General features: G+C 39.6%; 1 protein-coding gene across 1 annotated transcript in view; it reads right to left on the bottom strand.

Annotated features, from left to right (window-relative positions):
• The window catches only part of LOC121587322 (protocadherin-11 X-linked-like), a 325,044-nt gene that overhangs the window by 136,566 nt on the left and 169,046 nt on the right, over window positions 1-19,432 (bottom strand). Inside the window, exon 5 of the mRNA XM_041904232.2 lies at window positions 17,979-18,014. Within this exon, the coding sequence (XP_041760166.2) occupies window positions 17,979-18,014 (36 nt within the window). The remainder of the gene's footprint in view (window positions 1-17,978; window positions 18,015-19,432) is intronic.

The following is a 19,432-nucleotide window of genomic DNA, read 5'->3' on the forward strand; positions in this document are numbered from 1 at the left end:
CAAGCTGTTGACTACTCCACCACAGTAATATTTGTTGACTACTCCATCACAGTAATATATGTTGACTACTCCACCACAGTAATATCTGTTGACTACTCCATCACAGTAATATCTGTTGACTACTCCATCACAGTAATATATTTTGACTACTCCACCACAGTAATATCTGTTGACTACTCCATCACAGTAATATTTGTTGACTACTCCACCACAGTAATATATGTTGACTACTCCACCACAGTAATATATGTTGACTACTCCACCACAGTAATATCTGTTGACTACTCCACCACAGTAATATATGTTGACTACTCCGCCACAGTAATATATGTTGACTACTCCACAACAGTAATATCTTCTGACTACTCCATCAGTGTAATATATGTTGACTACTCCACCACAGTAATATATGTTGACTACTCCACCATAGCAATGTTAAACTGTTGGCTACTCCACCACAGTAATATCTGTTGACTACTCCACCACAGTAATATATGTTGACTACTCCACCACAGCAATGTCAAGCTGTTGGCTACTCCACCACAGTAATATCTGTTGACTACTCCATCACAGTAATATATGTTGATTACTACACCACAGTAATATATGTTGACTACTCCACCACAGTAATATCTGTTGACTACTCCACCACAGTAATATCTGTTGACTACTCCACCACAGTAATATATGTTGACTACTCCATCACAGTAATATATGTTGACTACTCCACCACAGTAATATCTGTTGACTACTCCACCACAGTAATATATGTTGACCACTCCATCACAGTAATATCTGTTGACTACTCCACAACAGTAATATCTTCTGACTACTCCACCACAGTAATATATGTTGACTACTCCATCACAGTAATATCTGTTGACTGCTCCATCACAGTAACATATGTTGACTACTCCACCACAGTAATATATGTTGACTGCTCCACTAGAGTAATATATGTTGACTGCTCCATCACAGCAATATCTGTTGACTGCTCCATCACAGTAATATATGTTGACTACTCCACCACAGTAATATATGTTGACTGCTCCACGACAGTAATATCTGTTGACTGGTCCATCACAGTAATGTCAAGCTGTTGGCTACTCCACCACAGTAATATATGTTGGCTACTCCACCAAAGTAATATATGTTGACTGCTCCACGACAGTAATATCTGTTGACTGCTCCATCAATGTAATGTCAAGCTGTTGGCTACTCCACCACAGTAATATATGTTGACTACTCCACCACAGTAATATATGTTGACTGCTCCACGACAGTAATATCTGTTGACTGCTCCATCACAGTAATGTCAAGCTGTTGACTACTCCACCACAGTAATATATGTTGACTACTCCACCACAGCAATGTCAAGCTGTTGACTACTCCACCACAGTAATATATGTTGACTACTCCATCACAGTAGTATCTGTTGACTACTCCACCACAGTAATATTTGTTGACTACTCCACCACAGTAATATATGTTGACTACTCCACCACAGTAATATATGTTGACTGCTCCACCACAGTAATATCTGTTGACTACTCCACCACAGTAATATATGTTGACTACTCCACCACAGTAATATCTGTTGACTGCTCCACCACAGTAATATATGTTGACTGCTCCACTAGAGTAATATATGTTGACTGCTCCATCACATTAATATCTGTTGACTGCTCCATCACAGTAATATATGTTGACTACTCCACCACAGTAATATATGTTGACTGCTCCACGACAGTAATATCTGTTGACTGCACCATCACAGTAATGTCAAGCTGTTGGCTACTCCACCACAGTAATATCTGTTGGCTACTCCACCACAGTAATATATGTTGACTACTCCACCACAGCAATGTCAAGCTGTCGGCTACCCACCACAGTAATATATGTTGACTACTCCATCACAGTAATATCTGTTGACTGCTCCATCACAGTAATATATGTTGGCTACTCCACCACAGTAATATATGTTGACTACTCCATCACAGTAATATCTGTTGACTTCTCCATCACAGTAATATATGTTGACTACTTCACCACAGTAATATATGTTGACTACTCCATCACAGTAATACCTGTTGACTACTCCACAACAGTAATATCTGTTGACTACTCCATCACAGTAATATATGTTGACTGGTCCACCACAGCAATGTCAAGCTGTTGACTACTCCACCACAGTAATATCTGTTGACTACTCCACCACAGTAATATATGTTGACTACTCCACCACAGTAATATCTGTTGACTACTCCATCACAGTAATATCTGTTGACTACTCCATCACAGTAATATATTTTGACTACTCCACCACAGTAATATCTGTTGACTACTCCATCACAGTAATATTTGTTGACTACTCCACCACAGTAATATATGTTGACTACTCCACCACAGTAATATATGTTGACTACTCCACCACAGTAATATCTGTTGACTACTCCACCACAGTAATATATGTTGACTACTCCGCCACAGTAATATATGTTGACTACTCCACAACAGTAATATCTTCTGACTACTCCATCAGTGTAATATATGTTGACTACTCCACCACAGTAATATATGTTGACTACTCCACCATAGCAATGTCAAGCTGTTGGCTACTCCACCACAGTAATATATGTTGGCTACTCCACCAAAGTAATATATGTTGACTGCTCCACGACAGTAATATCTGTTGACTGCTCCATCAATGTAATGTCAAGCTGTTGGCTACTCCACCACAGTAATATATGTTGACTACTCCACCACAGTAATATATGTTGACTGCTCCACAACAGTAATATCTGTTGACTGCTCCATCACAGTAATGTCAAGCTGTTGACTACTCCACCACAGTAATATATGTTGACTACTCCACCACAGCAATGTCAAGCAGTTGACTACTCCACCACAGTAATATATGTTGACTACTCCATCACAGTAATATCTGTTGACTGCTCCACCACAGTAATATCTGTTGACTACTCCGCCACAGTAATATATGTTGACTACTCCACCACAGTAATATATGTTGATTACTCCACCACAGTAATATATGTTGACTGCTCCACCACAGTAATATCTGTTGACTACTCCGCCACAGTAATATATGTTGACTACTCCACAACAGTAATATCTTCTGACTACTCCACCACAGTAATATATGTTGACTACTCAACCACAGTAACATCTGTTGACTGCTCCATAACAGTAACATATGTTGACTACTCCACCACAGTAATATATGTTGACTGCTCCACTAGAGTAATATATGTTGACTGCTCCACCACATTAATATCTGTTGGCTACTCCAGCACAGTAATATCTGTTGACTGCTCCATCACAGTAATATATGTTGACTACTCCACCACAGTAATATATGTTGACTGCTCCACTAGAGTAATATATGTTGACTGCTCCATCACAGCATTTTCTGTTGACTGCTCCATCACAGTAATATATGTTGACTACTCCACCACAGTAATATATGTTGACTGCTCCACGACAGTAATATCTGTTGACTTGTCCATCACAGTAATGTCAAGCTGTTGGCTACTCCACCACAGTAATATATGTTGGCTACTCCACCAAAGTAATATATGTTGACTGCTCCACGACAGTAATATCTGTTGACTGCTCCATCAATGTAATGTCAAGCTGTTGGCTACTCCACCACAGTAATATATGTTGACTACTCCACCACAGTAACATATGTTGACTGCTCCACAACAGTAATATCTGTTGACTGCTCCATCACAGTAATGTCAAGCTGTTGACTACTCCACCACAGTAATATATGTTGACTACTCCACCACAGCAATGTCAAGCAGTTGACTACTCCACCACAGTAATATATGTTGACTACTCCATCACAGTAATATCTGTTGACTGCTCCACCACAGTAATATCTGTTGACTACTCCGCCACAGTAATATATGTTGACTACTCCACCACAGTAATATATGTTGATTACTCCACCACAGTAATATATGTTGACTGCTCCACCACAGTAATATCTGTTGACTACTCCGCCACAGTAATATATGTTGACTACTCCACAACAGTAATATCTTCTGACTACTCCACCACAGTAATATATGTTGACTACTCCACCACAGTAATATCTGTTGACTGCTCCATAACAGTAACATATGTTGACTACTCCACCACAGTAATATATGTTGACTGCTCCACTAGAGTAATATATGTTGACTGCTCCACCACATTAATATCTGTTGGCTACTCCAGCACAGTAATATCTGTTGACTGCTCCATCACAGTAATATATGTTGACTACTCCACCACAGTAATATATGTTGACTGCTCCACTAGAGTAATATATGTTGACTGCTCCATCACAGCAATTTCTGTTGACTGCTCCATCACAGTAATATATGTTGACTACTCCACCACAGTAATATATGTTGACTGCTCCACGACAGTAATATCTGTTGACTGCTCCATCACAGTAATGTCAAGCTGTTGGCTTCTCCACCACAGTAATATATGTTGACTACTCCACCACAGTAATATATGTTGACTGCTCCACGACAGTAATATCTGTTGACTGCTCCATCACAGTAATGTCAAGCTGTTGACTACTCCACCACAGTAATATATGTTGACTACTCCACCACAGTAATATCTGTTGACTGCTCCACCACATTAATATCTGTTGGCTACTCCAGCACAGTAATATCTGTTGACTGCTCCATCACAGTAATATATGTTGACTACTCCACCACAGCAATGTCAAGCTGTTGACTACTCTACCACAGTAATATATGTTGGCTACTCCACAACAGTAATATATGTTGACTACTCCATCACAGTAATATCTGTTGACTGCTCCATCACAGTAATATATGTTGACTACTTCACCACAGTAATATATGTTGACTACTCCATCACAGTAATATCTGTTGACACCTCCACCAAAGTAATATATGTTCACTACTCCATCACAGTAGTATCTGTTGACTACTCCATCACATTAAAATATGTTGACTACTCCACCACAGTAATATCTGTTGACTACTACGCCACAGTAATATCTGTTGACTACTCCACCACAGTAATATATGTTGACTAATCCACCACAGTAATATCTGTTGACTACTCCACCACAGTAATAACTGTTGACTGCTCCATCACAGCAATGTCAAGCTGTTGGCTACTCCACCACAGTAATTTATGTTGACTGCTCCATCACAGTAATATACAGTAATATATGTTGACTACTCCATCACAGTAATATCTGTTGACTACTCCACCACAGCAATGTCAAGCTGTTGGCTACTCCACCACAGTAATATCTGTTGGCTACTCCACCACAGCAATGTCAAGCTGTTGGCTACTCCACCACAGTAATATCTGTTGACTACTCCACCACAGTAATATATGTTGACTGCTCCACCACAGTAATATCTGTTGACTACTCCACCACAGTAATATCTGTTAACTACTCCATCACAGTAATATCTGTTGACTACTCCATCACATTAATATATGTTGACTACTCCACCACAGTAATATCTGTTGACTACTCCACCACAGTAATATCTGTTGACTACTCCACCACAGTAATATATGTTGACTACTCCACCACAGTAATATCTGTTGACTGCTCCACCACAGTAATATCTGTTGACTGCTCCACCACAGTAATATCTGTTGACTGCTCCATCACATTAATATATGTTGACTACTCCACCACAGTAATATCTGTTGACTACTCCACCACAGTAATATCTGTTGACTACTCCATCACAGTAATATATGTTGACTACTCCACCACAGTAATATCTGTTGACTGCTCCACCACAGTAATATATGTTGACTGCTCCACCACAGTAATATATCTTGACTGCTCCACCACAGTAATATATGTTGACTGCTCCACCACAGTAATATATCTTGACTGCTCCACCACAGTAATATATCTTGACTGCTCCACCACAGTAATATATGTTGACTTCTCCACCACAGTAATATATCTTGACTGCTCCACCACAGTAATATATCTTGACTGCTCCACCACAGTAATATATGTTGACTGCTCCACCACAGTAATATATGATGACTGCTCCACCACAGTAATATCTGTTGACTACTCCACCACAGTAATATATGTTGACTACTCCACCACAGTAATATATGTTGACTACTCCACCACAGTAATATCTGTTGACTGCTCCACCACAGTAATATATGTTGACTGCTCCACCACAGTAATATATCTTGACTGCTCCACCACAGTAATATATCTTGACTGCTCCACCACAGTAATATATCTTGACTGCTCCACCACAGTAATATATCTTGACTGCTCCACCACAGTAATATATCTTGACTGCTCCACCACAGTAATATATCTTGACTGCTCCACCACAGTAATATATGTTGACTTCTCCACCACAGTAATATATCTTGACTGCTCCACCACAGTAATATATCTTGACTGCTCCACCACAGTAATATATGTTGACTGCTCCACCACAGTAATATATGATGACTGCTCCACCACAGTAATATCTGTTGACTACTCCACCACAGTAATATCTGTTGACTGCTCCACCACAGTAATATATGTTGACTACTCCACCACAGTAATATCTGTTGACTGCTCCACCACAGTAATATATGTTGACTGCTCCACCACAGTAATATCTGTTGACTGCTCCACCACAGTAATATATCTTGACTGCTCCACCACAGTAATATATCTTGACTGCTCCACCACAGTAATATATCTTGACTGCTCCACCACAGTAATATATCTTGACTGCTCCACCACAGTAATATATCTTGACTGCTCCACCACAGTAATATATCTTGACTGCTCCACCACAGTAATATATCTTGACTGCTCCACCACAGTAATATATCTTGACTGCTCCACCACAGTAATATATGTTGACTGCTCCACCACAGTAATATATGTTGACTGCTCCACCACAGTAATATATGTTGACTACTCCACCACAGTAATATATGTTGATTACTCCACCACAGTAATATATGTTGACTGCTCCACCACAGTAATATCTGTTGACTACTCCGCCACAGTAATATATGTTGACTACTCCACAACAGTATATCTTCTGACTACTCCACCACAGTAATATATGTTGACTACTCCACCACAGTAATATCTGTTGACTGCTCCATAACAGTAACATATGTTGACTACTCCACCACAGTAATATATGTTGACTGCTCCACTAGAGTAATATATGTTGACTGCTCCACCACATTAATATCTGTTGGCTACTCCAGCACAGTAATATCTGTTGACTGCTCCATCACAGTAATATATGTTGACTACTCCACCACAGTAATATATGTTGACTGCTCCACTAGAGTAATATATGTTGACTGCTCCATCACAGCAATTTCTGTTGACTGCTCCATCACAGTAATATATGTTGACTACTCCACCACAGTAATATATGTTGACTGCTCCACGACAGTAATATCTGTTGACTGCTCCATCACAGTAATGTCAAGCTGTTGGCTACTCCACCACAGTAATATATGTTGACTACTCCACCACAGTAATATATGTTGACTGCTCCACGACAGTAATATCTGTTGACTGCTCCATCACAGTAATGTCAAGCTGTTGACTACTCCACCACAGTAATATATGTTGACTACTCCACCACAGTAATATCTGTTGACTGCTCCACCACATTAATATCTGTTGGCTACTCCATCACAGTAATATCTGTTGACTGCTCCATCACAGTAATATATGTTGACTACTCCACCACAGCAATGTCAAGCTGTTGACTACTCCACCACAGTAATATATGTTGGCTACTCCACAACAGTAATATATGTTGACTACTCCATCACAGTAATATATGTTGACTGCTCCATCACAGTAATATATGTTGACTACTTCACCACAGTAATATATGTTGACTACTCCATCACAGTAATATCTGTTGACACCTCCACCACAGTAATATATGTTGACTACTCCATCACAGTAGTATCTGTTGACTACTCCATCACATTAATATATGTTGACTACTCCACCACAGTAATATCTGTTGACTACTACGCCACAGTAATATCTGTTGACTACTCCACCACAGTAATATATGTTGACTAATCCACCACAGTAATATCTGTTGACTACTCCACCACAGTAATAACTGTTGACTGCTCCATCACAGCAATGTCAAGCTGTTGGCTACTCCACCACAGTAATTTATGTTGACTGCTCCATCACAGTAATATACAGTAATATATGTTGACTACTCCATCACAGTAATATCTGTTGACTACTCCACCACAGCAATGTCAAGCTGTTGGCTACTCCACCACAGTAATATCTGTTGGCTACTCCACCACAGCAATGTCAAGCTGTTGGCTACTCCACCACAGTAATATCTGTTGACTACTCCACCACAGTAATATATGTTGACTGCTCCACCACAGTAATATCTGTTGACTACTCCACCACAGTAATATCTGATAACTACTCCATCACAGTAATATCTGTTGACTACTCCATCACAATAATATATGTTGACTACTCCACCACAGTAATATCTGTTGACTACTCCACCACAGTAATATCTGTTGACTACTCCATCACAGTAATATATGTTGACTACTCCACCACAGTAATATCTGTTGACTGCTCCACCACAGTAATATCTGTTGACTGCTCCACCACAGTAATATCTGTTGACTGCTCCATCACATTAATATATGTTGACTACTCCACCACAGTAATATCTGTTGACTACTCCACCACAGTAATATCTGTTGACTACTCCATCACAGTAATATATGTTGACTACTCCACCACAGTAATATCTGTTGACTGCTCCACCACAGTAATATATGTTGACTGCTCCACCACAGTAATATATATTGACTGCTCCACCACAGTAATATATCTTGACTGCTCCACCACAGTAATATATCTTGACTGCTCCACCACAGTAATATATCTTGACTGCTCCACCACAGTAATATATCTTGACTGCTCCACCACAGTAATATATCTTGACTGCTCCACCACAGTAATATATCTTGACTGCTCCACCACAGTAATATATCTTGACTGCTCCACCACAGTAATATATGTTGACTTCTCCACCACAGTAATATATCTTGACTGCTCCACCACAGTAATATATCTTGACTGCTCCACCACAGTAATATATGTTGACTGCTCCACCACAGTAATATATGATGACTGCTCCACCACAGTAATATCTGTTGACTACTCCACCACAGTAATATCTGTTGACTGCTCCACCACAGTAATATATGTTGACTACTCCACCACAGTAATATCTGTTGACTGCTCCACCACAGTAATATATGTTGACTGCTCCACCACAGTAATATATCTTGACTGCTCCACCACAGTAATATATCTTGACTGCTCCACCACAGTAATATATCTTGACTGCTCCACCACAGTAATATATCTTGACTGCTCCACCACAGTAATATATCTTGACTGCTCCACCACAGTAATATATCTTGACTGCTCCACCACAGTAATATATCTTGACTGCTCCACCACAGTAATATATCTTGACTGCTCCACCACAGTAATATATCTTGACTGCTCCACCACAGTAATATATGTTGACTGCTCCACCACAGTAATATATCTTGACTGCTCCACCACAGTAATATATCTTGACTGCTCCACCACAGTAATATATGTTGACTGCTCCACCACAGTAATATATGTTGACTGCTCCACCACAGTAATATCTGTTGACTGCTCCACCACAGTAATATATCTTGGCTGCTCCACCACAGTAATATATCTTGACTGCTCCACCACAGTAATATATCTTGACTGCTCCACCACAGTAATATATCTTGACTGCTCCACCACAGTAATATATCTTGACTGCTCCACCACAGTAATATATCTTGACTGCTCCACCACAGTAATATATCTTGACTGCTCCACCACAGTAATATATCTTGACTGCTCCACCACAGTAATATATCTTGACTGCTCCACCACAGTAATATATCTTGACTGCTCCACCACAGTAATATATCTTGACTGCTCCACCACAGTAATATATCTTGACTGCTCCACCACAGTAATATATATTGACTGCTCCACCACAGTAATATATCTTGACTGCTCCACCACAGTAATATATCTTGACTGCTCCACCACAGTAATATATCTTGACTGCTCCACCACAGTAATATATCTTGACTGCTCCACCACAGTAATATATCTTGACTGCTCCACCACAACAATGTCAATGTTTTTATGAAGGGAGGGTACAGGATCATAGTTACAAAGCTTTGGCAGCTCCATGAGAAGCCGTCTGGCATCCTAAATCACAACTTATCTCCTATGTAGTGCACTACCTTTGACAAGGGCCCATAGGGTTCTGGTCGGAAGTAGTGCACTATAGGGAATAGGTTGCAATTTGGGATGCAGTCGCCCACTTCCTCTCCACATGTTCGTAATTTATTTGAGTCTTTCTACTCCAACAATGACAGCCAGGATTTGATTAAAACAAACAGCTGTCCATTATAATTAGGACATAATCATAGCGTGGAGCTTTCTTATCTCTGTCAGATGTTTATACAAACCGAATTCAGGACTTGTGCAAAGATAAATCAATCGAGGTTTTAAATCTGCACAGAAGCTGTTTGATAGAGGCTCAATATAAGTGTATATTTCTTTTAACAACAGGCCTTGTGTGCTTTTTCATGGTTCGTCTTTTTTTGTTGTAATTATTGTGTTGAGAGAAAAGATTCACACAAGAAGAACATAAACATACTGTTAAAGCATTACTACTTATTCTAAAGAACATGCCAGAAATCCATAAATCAAAACACAAGCTGGTGTAAGAGATATCAAGACCAAACAGAGTCTGCCAGATAAAACAGTGCCTTGAAAACTATGTGCATCGAGAGAGATAAAACAAAAGGGAGAAACAAGCCAAGTTCTGTAACAAGGCAGCCCTATCCAAACCAAAGCCACTCTCTGGTAGCGAACCGGACAATGTGCAGATGGACCTGGCTTCACGGCGGGGTGAGGGATTAGGCATCCCTTGTGTTTTCATGGAGAGGAGGTACTGCAGAGTAAGATATACTATACACCACCTCATCCAGGGGGAAGAAACAACTCAATGAGTTACCTAGCTACCTTCTAACGCCCATACACTTCTACAAACCAACATTATACATACAGAAAAGAGCGAGAGAGAGGGAAACCATGTTGCATGATAACAGCAGTCTGCCTTCCAATCCCCCCCCATCCCTTTGAATGATAAACAGGGCTCACTTAGGAGTGGATGAGAGCAGATTTGCTTTGCTGTCTAAGATAAAAAATCATCCTGGATACAACACCTAGACCTGGACAAATCTGTTTGGAGAAAATTGTGATTTGAAAACAATGGCTATATATACAGTGGGGGAAAAAAGTATTTAGTCAGCCACCAATTGTGCAAGTTCTCCCACTTAAAAAGATGAGAGAGGCCTGTAATTTTCATCATAGGTACACGTCAACTATGACAGACAAAATCAGAAAAAAAAATCTTGAAAATCACATTGTAGGATTTTTAATGAATTTATTTGCAAACTATGGTGGAAAATAAGTATTTGGTCAATAACAAAAGTTTCTCAATACATTGTTAAATATCCTTTGTTGGCAATGACACAGGTCAAACGTTTTCTGTAAGTCTTCACAAGGTTTTCACACACTGTTGCTGGTATTCTGGCCCATTCCTCCATGCAGATCTCCTCTAGAGCAGTGATGTTTTGGGGCTGTCGCTGGGCAACACGGACTTTCAACTCACTCCAAAGATTTTCTATGGGGTTGAGATCTGGAGACTGGCTAGGCCACTCCAGGACCTTGAAATGCTTCTTACGAAGCCACTCCTTCGTTGCCCGGGCGGTGTGTTTGGGATCATTGTCATGCTGAAAGACCCAGCCACGTTTCATCTTCAATGCCCTTGCTGATGGAAGGAGGTTTTCACTCAAAATCTCACGATACATGGCCCCATTCATTCTTTCCTTTACACGGATCAGTCGTCCTGGTCCCTTTGCAGAAAAACAGCCACAAAGCATGATGTTTCCACCCCCATGCTTCACAGTAGGTATGGTGTTCTTTGGATGCAACTCAGTATTCTTTGTCCTCCAAACACGACGAGTTGAGTTTTTACCAAAAGTTCTATTTTGGTTTCATCTGACCATATGACATTCTCCCAATCATCTTCTGGATCATCCAAATGCACTCTAGCAAACTTCAGACGGGCCTGGACATGTACTGGCTTAAGCAGGGGGGACACGTCTGGCACTGCAGGATTTGAGTCCCTGGTGGCGTAGTGTGTTACTGATGGTAGGCTTTGTTACTTTGGTCCCAGCTCTCTGCAGGTCATTCACTAGGTCCCCCCGTGTGGTTCTGGGATTTTTGCTCGCCGTTCTTGTGATCATTTTGACCCCACGGGGTGAGATCTTGCGTGGAGCCCCAGATCGAGGGAGATTATCAGTGGTCTTGTATGTCTTCCATTTCCTAATAATTGCTCCCACAGTTGATTTCTTCAAACCAAGCTGCTTAACTATTGCAGATTCAGTCTTCCCAGCCTGGTGCAGGTCTACAATTTTGTTTCTGGTGTCCTTTGACAGCTCTTTGGTCTTGGCCATAGTGGAGTTTGGAGTGTGACTGTTTGAGGTTGTGGACAGGTGTCTTTTATACTGATAACAAGTTCAAACAGGTGCCATTAATACAGGTAACGAGTGGAGGACAGAGGAGCCTCTTAAAGAAGAAGTTACAGGTCTGTGAGAGCCATAAATCTTGCTTGTTTGTAGGTGACCAAATACTTATTTTCCACCATAAATTGCAAATAAATTCATAAAAAATCCTACAATGTGATTTTCTGGATTTTTTTTTCTCAATTTGTCTGTCATAGTTGACGTGTACCTATGATGAAAATTACAGGCCTCTCTCATCTTTTTAAGTGGGAGAACTTGCACAATTGGTGGCTGACTAAATACTTTTTTCCCCCACTGTATATATATATATATATATATATATATATATATATATATATATATATATATATATATATATATATATATATATATATATATATATATATAGTGCCTTCAGAAAGTATTCATACCCCTTGACTTATTCCACATTTTGTTGTGTTATAGTCTGAATTCAAAATGGATTGAATTTTTTTTTTCTTCTCACCCATCTACCCACAATACACCACAATTTCAAAGTGAATACAAGTTTTTAGAATTGATTGCAAATTTATAAAAAATGAAATAAATAAAATATCTAATTTACATAAGTATTCACACCCCTGGGTCAATACATGTTAGAATCACCTTTGGTAGCGATTACAGCTTTGAGTCTTTCTGGGTAAGTCTCTATGAGCTTTGCACAACTGGATTGTACAATATTTGCACATTATTATTTATAAAATTCTTCAATCTCTGTCAAGCTGCTTGATCATTGCTAGACAGCCATTTCCAAGTCTTGCCATAGATTTACATGCCGACTTAAGTCAAAACTGTAACTAGGCCACTCAGGAACATTCTAAGTCGTCTTTGTAAGCAACTCCAGTGTATATTTGGCATTGAATTTTAAGTTATTGTCCTGCTGAAAGGTGAATCTGTCTCCCAGTGTCTGTTGGAAAGCAAACTGAACCATGTTTTCCTCTAGGATTTTGCCTATCCTAAAAAAAGTGTTTTACTCTGTTCTTTTCACTCTTTCATTTAGGTTAGTATTGTGGAGTAACTACAATGTTGTTGATCCATCTTCAATTTTCTCCTATCACAGCCATTAAACTCTGTAACTGTTTTAAAGTCACCATTGGCCTTATAGTAAAATCCCTGAGTGGTTTCTTTCCTCTCAGGCAACTGAGTTAGGAAGGACGCCTGTATCATTGTAGTAACTGTTTGTATATACACCATCCAAAGTCTAATTATTAACTTCACCATGCTCAGAAAGACTCATGTGAAGGCCAAATTACAGAGGAGGAACTTCTTGATGCAATTAAATCCTTTAAGTTCGGGAAAACTCCAGGGCTGGGTGGCGTACCAGACCAAACCTCTTTTGATATACTAAGAGGACCGTTATTAGCACGTTATAACCTATAATATAATCCCATAAAAATGGTAGATTAACAGACACTCAACAAAAAGGTCTGAATTTATTATTACTGAAACAGGATCCAAGTGGTAAACATATAGATCCAGTCCATAAAAAAAAAAAAAATCTAGCAAAATGTATAGCGCAAAGAATTAAAAAGGTATTGTCGGCTATTATTCATCCTAATCAGACAGGTTTTTTACATGGACGATACATTGGAGATAATATAAGGCACGTACTGGAAACAATAGAACACTATGAAAAATCTGGGAAACCAGGCCTGCTATTCATAGCTGACTGGAATATTTAAATTTTGGAGAATCTCTTATACAATGAGTTAAAGTTCTGTATAGTCACCCTAGGTGTCAAATAGTCAATAATGGCTACTTAAACAAATCAACATATATTTTATTTTTGAGATTCTTCAAAGTGGCCAACCTTTGCCTTGATGACAGCGTTGCACACTCTTGGCATTCTCTCAACCAACTTCATGAGGAATGCTTTTTCAACAGTCTTGAAGGAGTTCCCACATATACTAATCACTTGTTGGCTGCTTTTCCTTCACTTTGTGGTCCAACATATCCCAAACCATATCAATTGGGTTGAGGTCGGGTGATTGTGGTGGCCAGGTCATCTGATGCAGCACTCCATAACTCTCCTTCTTGGTCAAAATGACCTTACACAGCCTGAAGGTGTGTTTTGGGTCATTGTCCTGTTGAAAAACAAATGATAGTCTCACTAAGCGCAAACCAGATGGGATGGCATATCAATTCAGAATGCTGTGGCAGCCATGCTGGTTAAGTGTGCCTTAAATTCTAAATAAATCACTGACAGTGTCACCAGCAAAGCACCCCCACACCATCACACCTCCTCCTTCATGCTTCACGGTGGGAACCACACATGTGGAGATCATCCGTTCACCTATTCTGCGTCTCACAAAGACACGGCGGTTGGAACCAAAACTCTCAAATTTGGAATCATCAGACCAAAGGACAGATTTCTACCGGTCTAATGTCCATTGCTCATGTTTCTTGGCCCAAGCAGGTCTCTTCTTCTTATTGGTGTCCTTTAGTAGTGGCTTCTTTGCAGCAATTCGACCATGAAGACCTGATTCACGCAGTCTCCTCTGAACAGTTGATGTTGAGATGTGTCTGTTACTTGAACTCTGTGAAGCATTTATTTGGGCTGTAATCCGAGGTGCAGTCAACTCTAATGAACTTATTCTCTGCAGCAGTGGTAACTCTGGGTCTTCCATTCCTGTTGCGGTCCTCATGAGAGCCAGTTTCATCATCGCGTTTGATGGTTTTTGCGACTGCACTTGAAGAAACGTTCAAAGTGCTTGATATTTTCCGTATTGACTGACCTTCATGTCTTAAAGTAATGATGGACTTTCGTTTCTCTTTGCTTATTTGAGCTGTTCTTGCCATAATATGGACTTGGTCTTTTACCAAATAGGGCTATCTTCTGTATGCCACCCCTACCTTGTCACAACACAACTGATTGGCTCAAACTCATTAAGAAGGAAAGAAATTCCACAAATTAACTTTTAACAAGGCACACCTGTTAATTGAAATGCATTCCAGGTGACTACCTCATGAAGGCAAAGGGTGGCTACTTTGAAGAATCTCAAATATGAAATATATTTTGATTTATTTAACACTTTTTTTTGGTTACTACATGATTCCATATGTGTTATTTCATAGTTTTGATGTCTTCACTATTATTCTACAATGTAGAAAATAGTAAAAAATAAAGAAAAACCCTTGAATGAGTAGGTGTTCTTAACTTTTGACTGGAACTGAATATATATAAATAGTGGATTTTAGTAGTATGTCCTTTCTCATAGATCACTTATATCAGCGAACTATGTCTTGAACTACAGCAGTTCCACAGCAAGGGGGATCTGAAACATGTCAAAATAAAAACAGAACACCACTCAACAACAACCATCTCTCCACAGTCCAGATCATATTGCAAGCCTGCTCAGTTGTAGAACAAGTATATTTTGCACTCTACAACCCTGCTATGTACAGGTGAGATGAAGCCTGAAGAAATCGTTGTCCTTGTTAAATATTGTGTAATGCGTCACTTCACATGACTCATATGAATATGCATTTTCCTTGTCAGGACAGTAATTACTTCATCATTAGCGCTCTGGCCATGATAACTATGTAATGGAGGAGGGTCAGTGAAGGAGATGAGTAACCTTGCCTGAGACCTGGAGACTTCGATTAGCTCCCCAAGCTAAAGGCTTTAGTTTAAAGGGTTAACACGGTATTGTGGTGTGTCTTGCAGGAGGCCGGATTTCATCCCTGTCGGTTACATTTGGACAATCCCAAGGCTTTACATACATAATAGAATTCAGTGAACTGAACTTCTAGGCCTGGGTTAAGTGCTGCAATATACAATATGTGAGAAAAATTGATTTATTGTAAGAAGACGAAAGTGAAAAATAGATGAAAGGTAACAGAAGACATGAAGGTCATGTGTCGCAATATAATTCCATTTGCTGTCATGTGGTCTGGCCTCTGTAAGGGAGAAAAAAAGGGTGCTGTGTCTTTTGTTGCCATAGGGCCAAGTCAGGTGGAGCAGTGCTATCAAACGTAGAGCAACTGAGAGCATTTGAAAGGAACGTTGTTTCCGCATCGCTGAGCCTTACAGAAAACTTGAAATTAGAAAATTATAACATAAGCAATCCGAACAGAGAACGGAACACATTTCTTCAATTTCAAGAACTGAATTGGACGTATTCCGCACCTTCAGGGCTTTGACGTGGTACAAAGCAGCTCTTGAAGAAAACAACATTACTGTGAAGAAGAACATCCTTTCATGACAATTAAAGAATTACCCACGATGCAAGACAAGACGATCTAACACCTTACAAAAAAACTCACAATGTGACATCTGCTTAAAAGGAATGGCTTTTGGTTGAAGCTACTTGTATTTCATTGACCTGACTAATGAAAAAGCAAAACAACAACTCTGTCCCTTCATTAAAACATATTATTAATATCTGGCTGAAAACAGTGCCTTCATTTAACATATTGTTAATATCAGGCTGAAAACAGTGCCTTCATTTAACATATTGTTAATATCTGGCTGAAACACAGTGCCTTCACTTAACACATTGTTAATATCTGGCTGAAAACAGTGCCTTCATTAAACATATTGTTAATATCAGGCTGAAAACAGTGCCTTCATTAAACATATTGTTAATATCAGGCTGAAAACAGTGCCTTCATTAAACACATTGTTAATATCAGGCTGAAAACAGTGCCTTCATTTAACATATTGTTAATATCTGGCTGAAAACAGTGCCTTCATTTAACATATTGTTAATATCTGGCTGAAACACAGTGCCTTCATTTAACATATTGTTAATATCAGGCTGAAAACAGTGCCTTCATTAAACATATTGTTAATATCTGGCTGAAACACAGTGCCTTCATTTAACATATTGTTAATATCTGGCTGAAACACAGTGCCTTCATTAAACATATTGTTAATATCTGGCTGAAAACAGTGCCTTCATTTAACATATTGTTAATATCTGGCTGAAAACAGTGCCTTCATTTAACATATTGTTAATATCAGGCTGAAAACAGTGCCTTTACTACAATCTTCATCATCGTTTCAAAGTTAAACTGACAGGTAGCGACGGGCCCAAATCATATAATGTTAATGGCCATAGAACATAGCATGGAACTCCAACATTTACACATGGAATGGTTCCACGCCCTGAGTGTTTGCCTTGCCTTGATTGCATGAATATAAATGGCTTAAGGATGAATAAAATAAATGGTTGAGACAATGCATTGGGAAATGGTTAGGAAATGACATGCAGTACTGTTAGACTTACGTTGGCTGAGGTTATCTTGCTGAGATGACAGGCCTCCTGTAATAACACATGGGGAAATAAAGTTATTGTATGCTGTCCATGATTGCACGCCTGCTGCATTCAACCACAGTATTGACTTTAGCTGTAATTAAGAGTCAAGCTTTAAAAATGGTTAATATGGAATGCCATCCCCAGGGAGACGATTGATGTCAAATGTTATTTTTTGTTATTTTGTCTGGATGTTGTTGGAAAACGCTCCGATAAACGTTTGTGATATAAGCATGGTCAAAGTTCATCTGTAAACTCAAAGATGGCTTTCTGTTTCAGATAGAATTGAGACTTCAGATGTATATTGATTTCTTAGGGAGAGAATGAAGGTTGTAAGTTAAATTGTTATGCTGCTCAGTCGGAAAACAAACCCTCGTAAGAAATGTTAGTGCATGTTCAATGCAGAACCTGATATCACCACGACAACACAAGCCAATAATAACTGACACTGATAAAGATGTGTTGGCATGTCAGCGGTGAAAGAGCACTGAATATCAAACGAAGCGTAAACAATTAACAATAAACAGTGACAAGCTTCTAAATTGGGAACAAAAGAGGCCCGCAAGGCTGCAGAATAGAGCCTCCTCTCCCAAGGGGACCAGATAATAGCTCAGAGTGAGACAACAGTATTTAATTTTCTACCACCAAATTTGTTTTCTTTGTGCTGTGTATAATAATCTGACTACATGACTTGATTTGCAAAGAAGAAAGCGAGATCTGAGGGCGAAGAGAAACGTTGATGAGGAAGGACAAGCTGAGAGGGTTACTGACTGAGGTGAAATGATTAACAAGAAGTACAGTATCATCTCATAAAGAACCCCCCCCACCCACTAAGGTGAATGATGAACAGGAACTGGGAAGTGAGTATATTTATACAGGAAGTACAGTATCTGTAAACAAATCAAGAGATCACGCTTTTTCACTGAATGACAGTGGAGCTGTGAGCGTGTAAAGTCAGCTCTGGGTTTTATGTGTCGTGAATGTGATACAACAGCAACAGAACCCAGTGCATGCTTCAGTACAAACACAATGTCCCTGACATAGAAAACAAAATGTGCCTTGTTAGGTCACAAGTATATGGTGCGATGTAGCAACATTCACAAGCTAACAGGCAAGCGCCGTCTATCACGGTTTAAATGATACGGGTGAAAACGTAATGCCAAGCTGTGCATTTCCAATAGCCCTGTGCAAACCAATTAGCAGGAGAACGAAGAGAATGCTTTGGTCAAGTTTAAAGTGTGTTCTTGTCTCATAGCAGTGAAAAATAGAGCAACCCTGTTAACATTCATGAATGCGACTGAGCCCGCTGTCTCGGTAGCCAGAGGATCCATATGTGTGTGCAGCCCAGTAATGGAAAATATCAATACGCCATCGGAGCACTGCCGGCATCTCAAATGACACCCTATTCCTTAAATATAGTGCACTAC

The sequence above is a fragment of the Coregonus clupeaformis genome, chromosome 29 (genome assembly GCF_020615455.1).
Source record: "Coregonus clupeaformis isolate EN_2021a chromosome 29, ASM2061545v1, whole genome shotgun sequence".
NCBI lineage: Eukaryota > Metazoa > Chordata > Actinopteri > Salmoniformes > Salmonidae > Coregonus > Coregonus clupeaformis.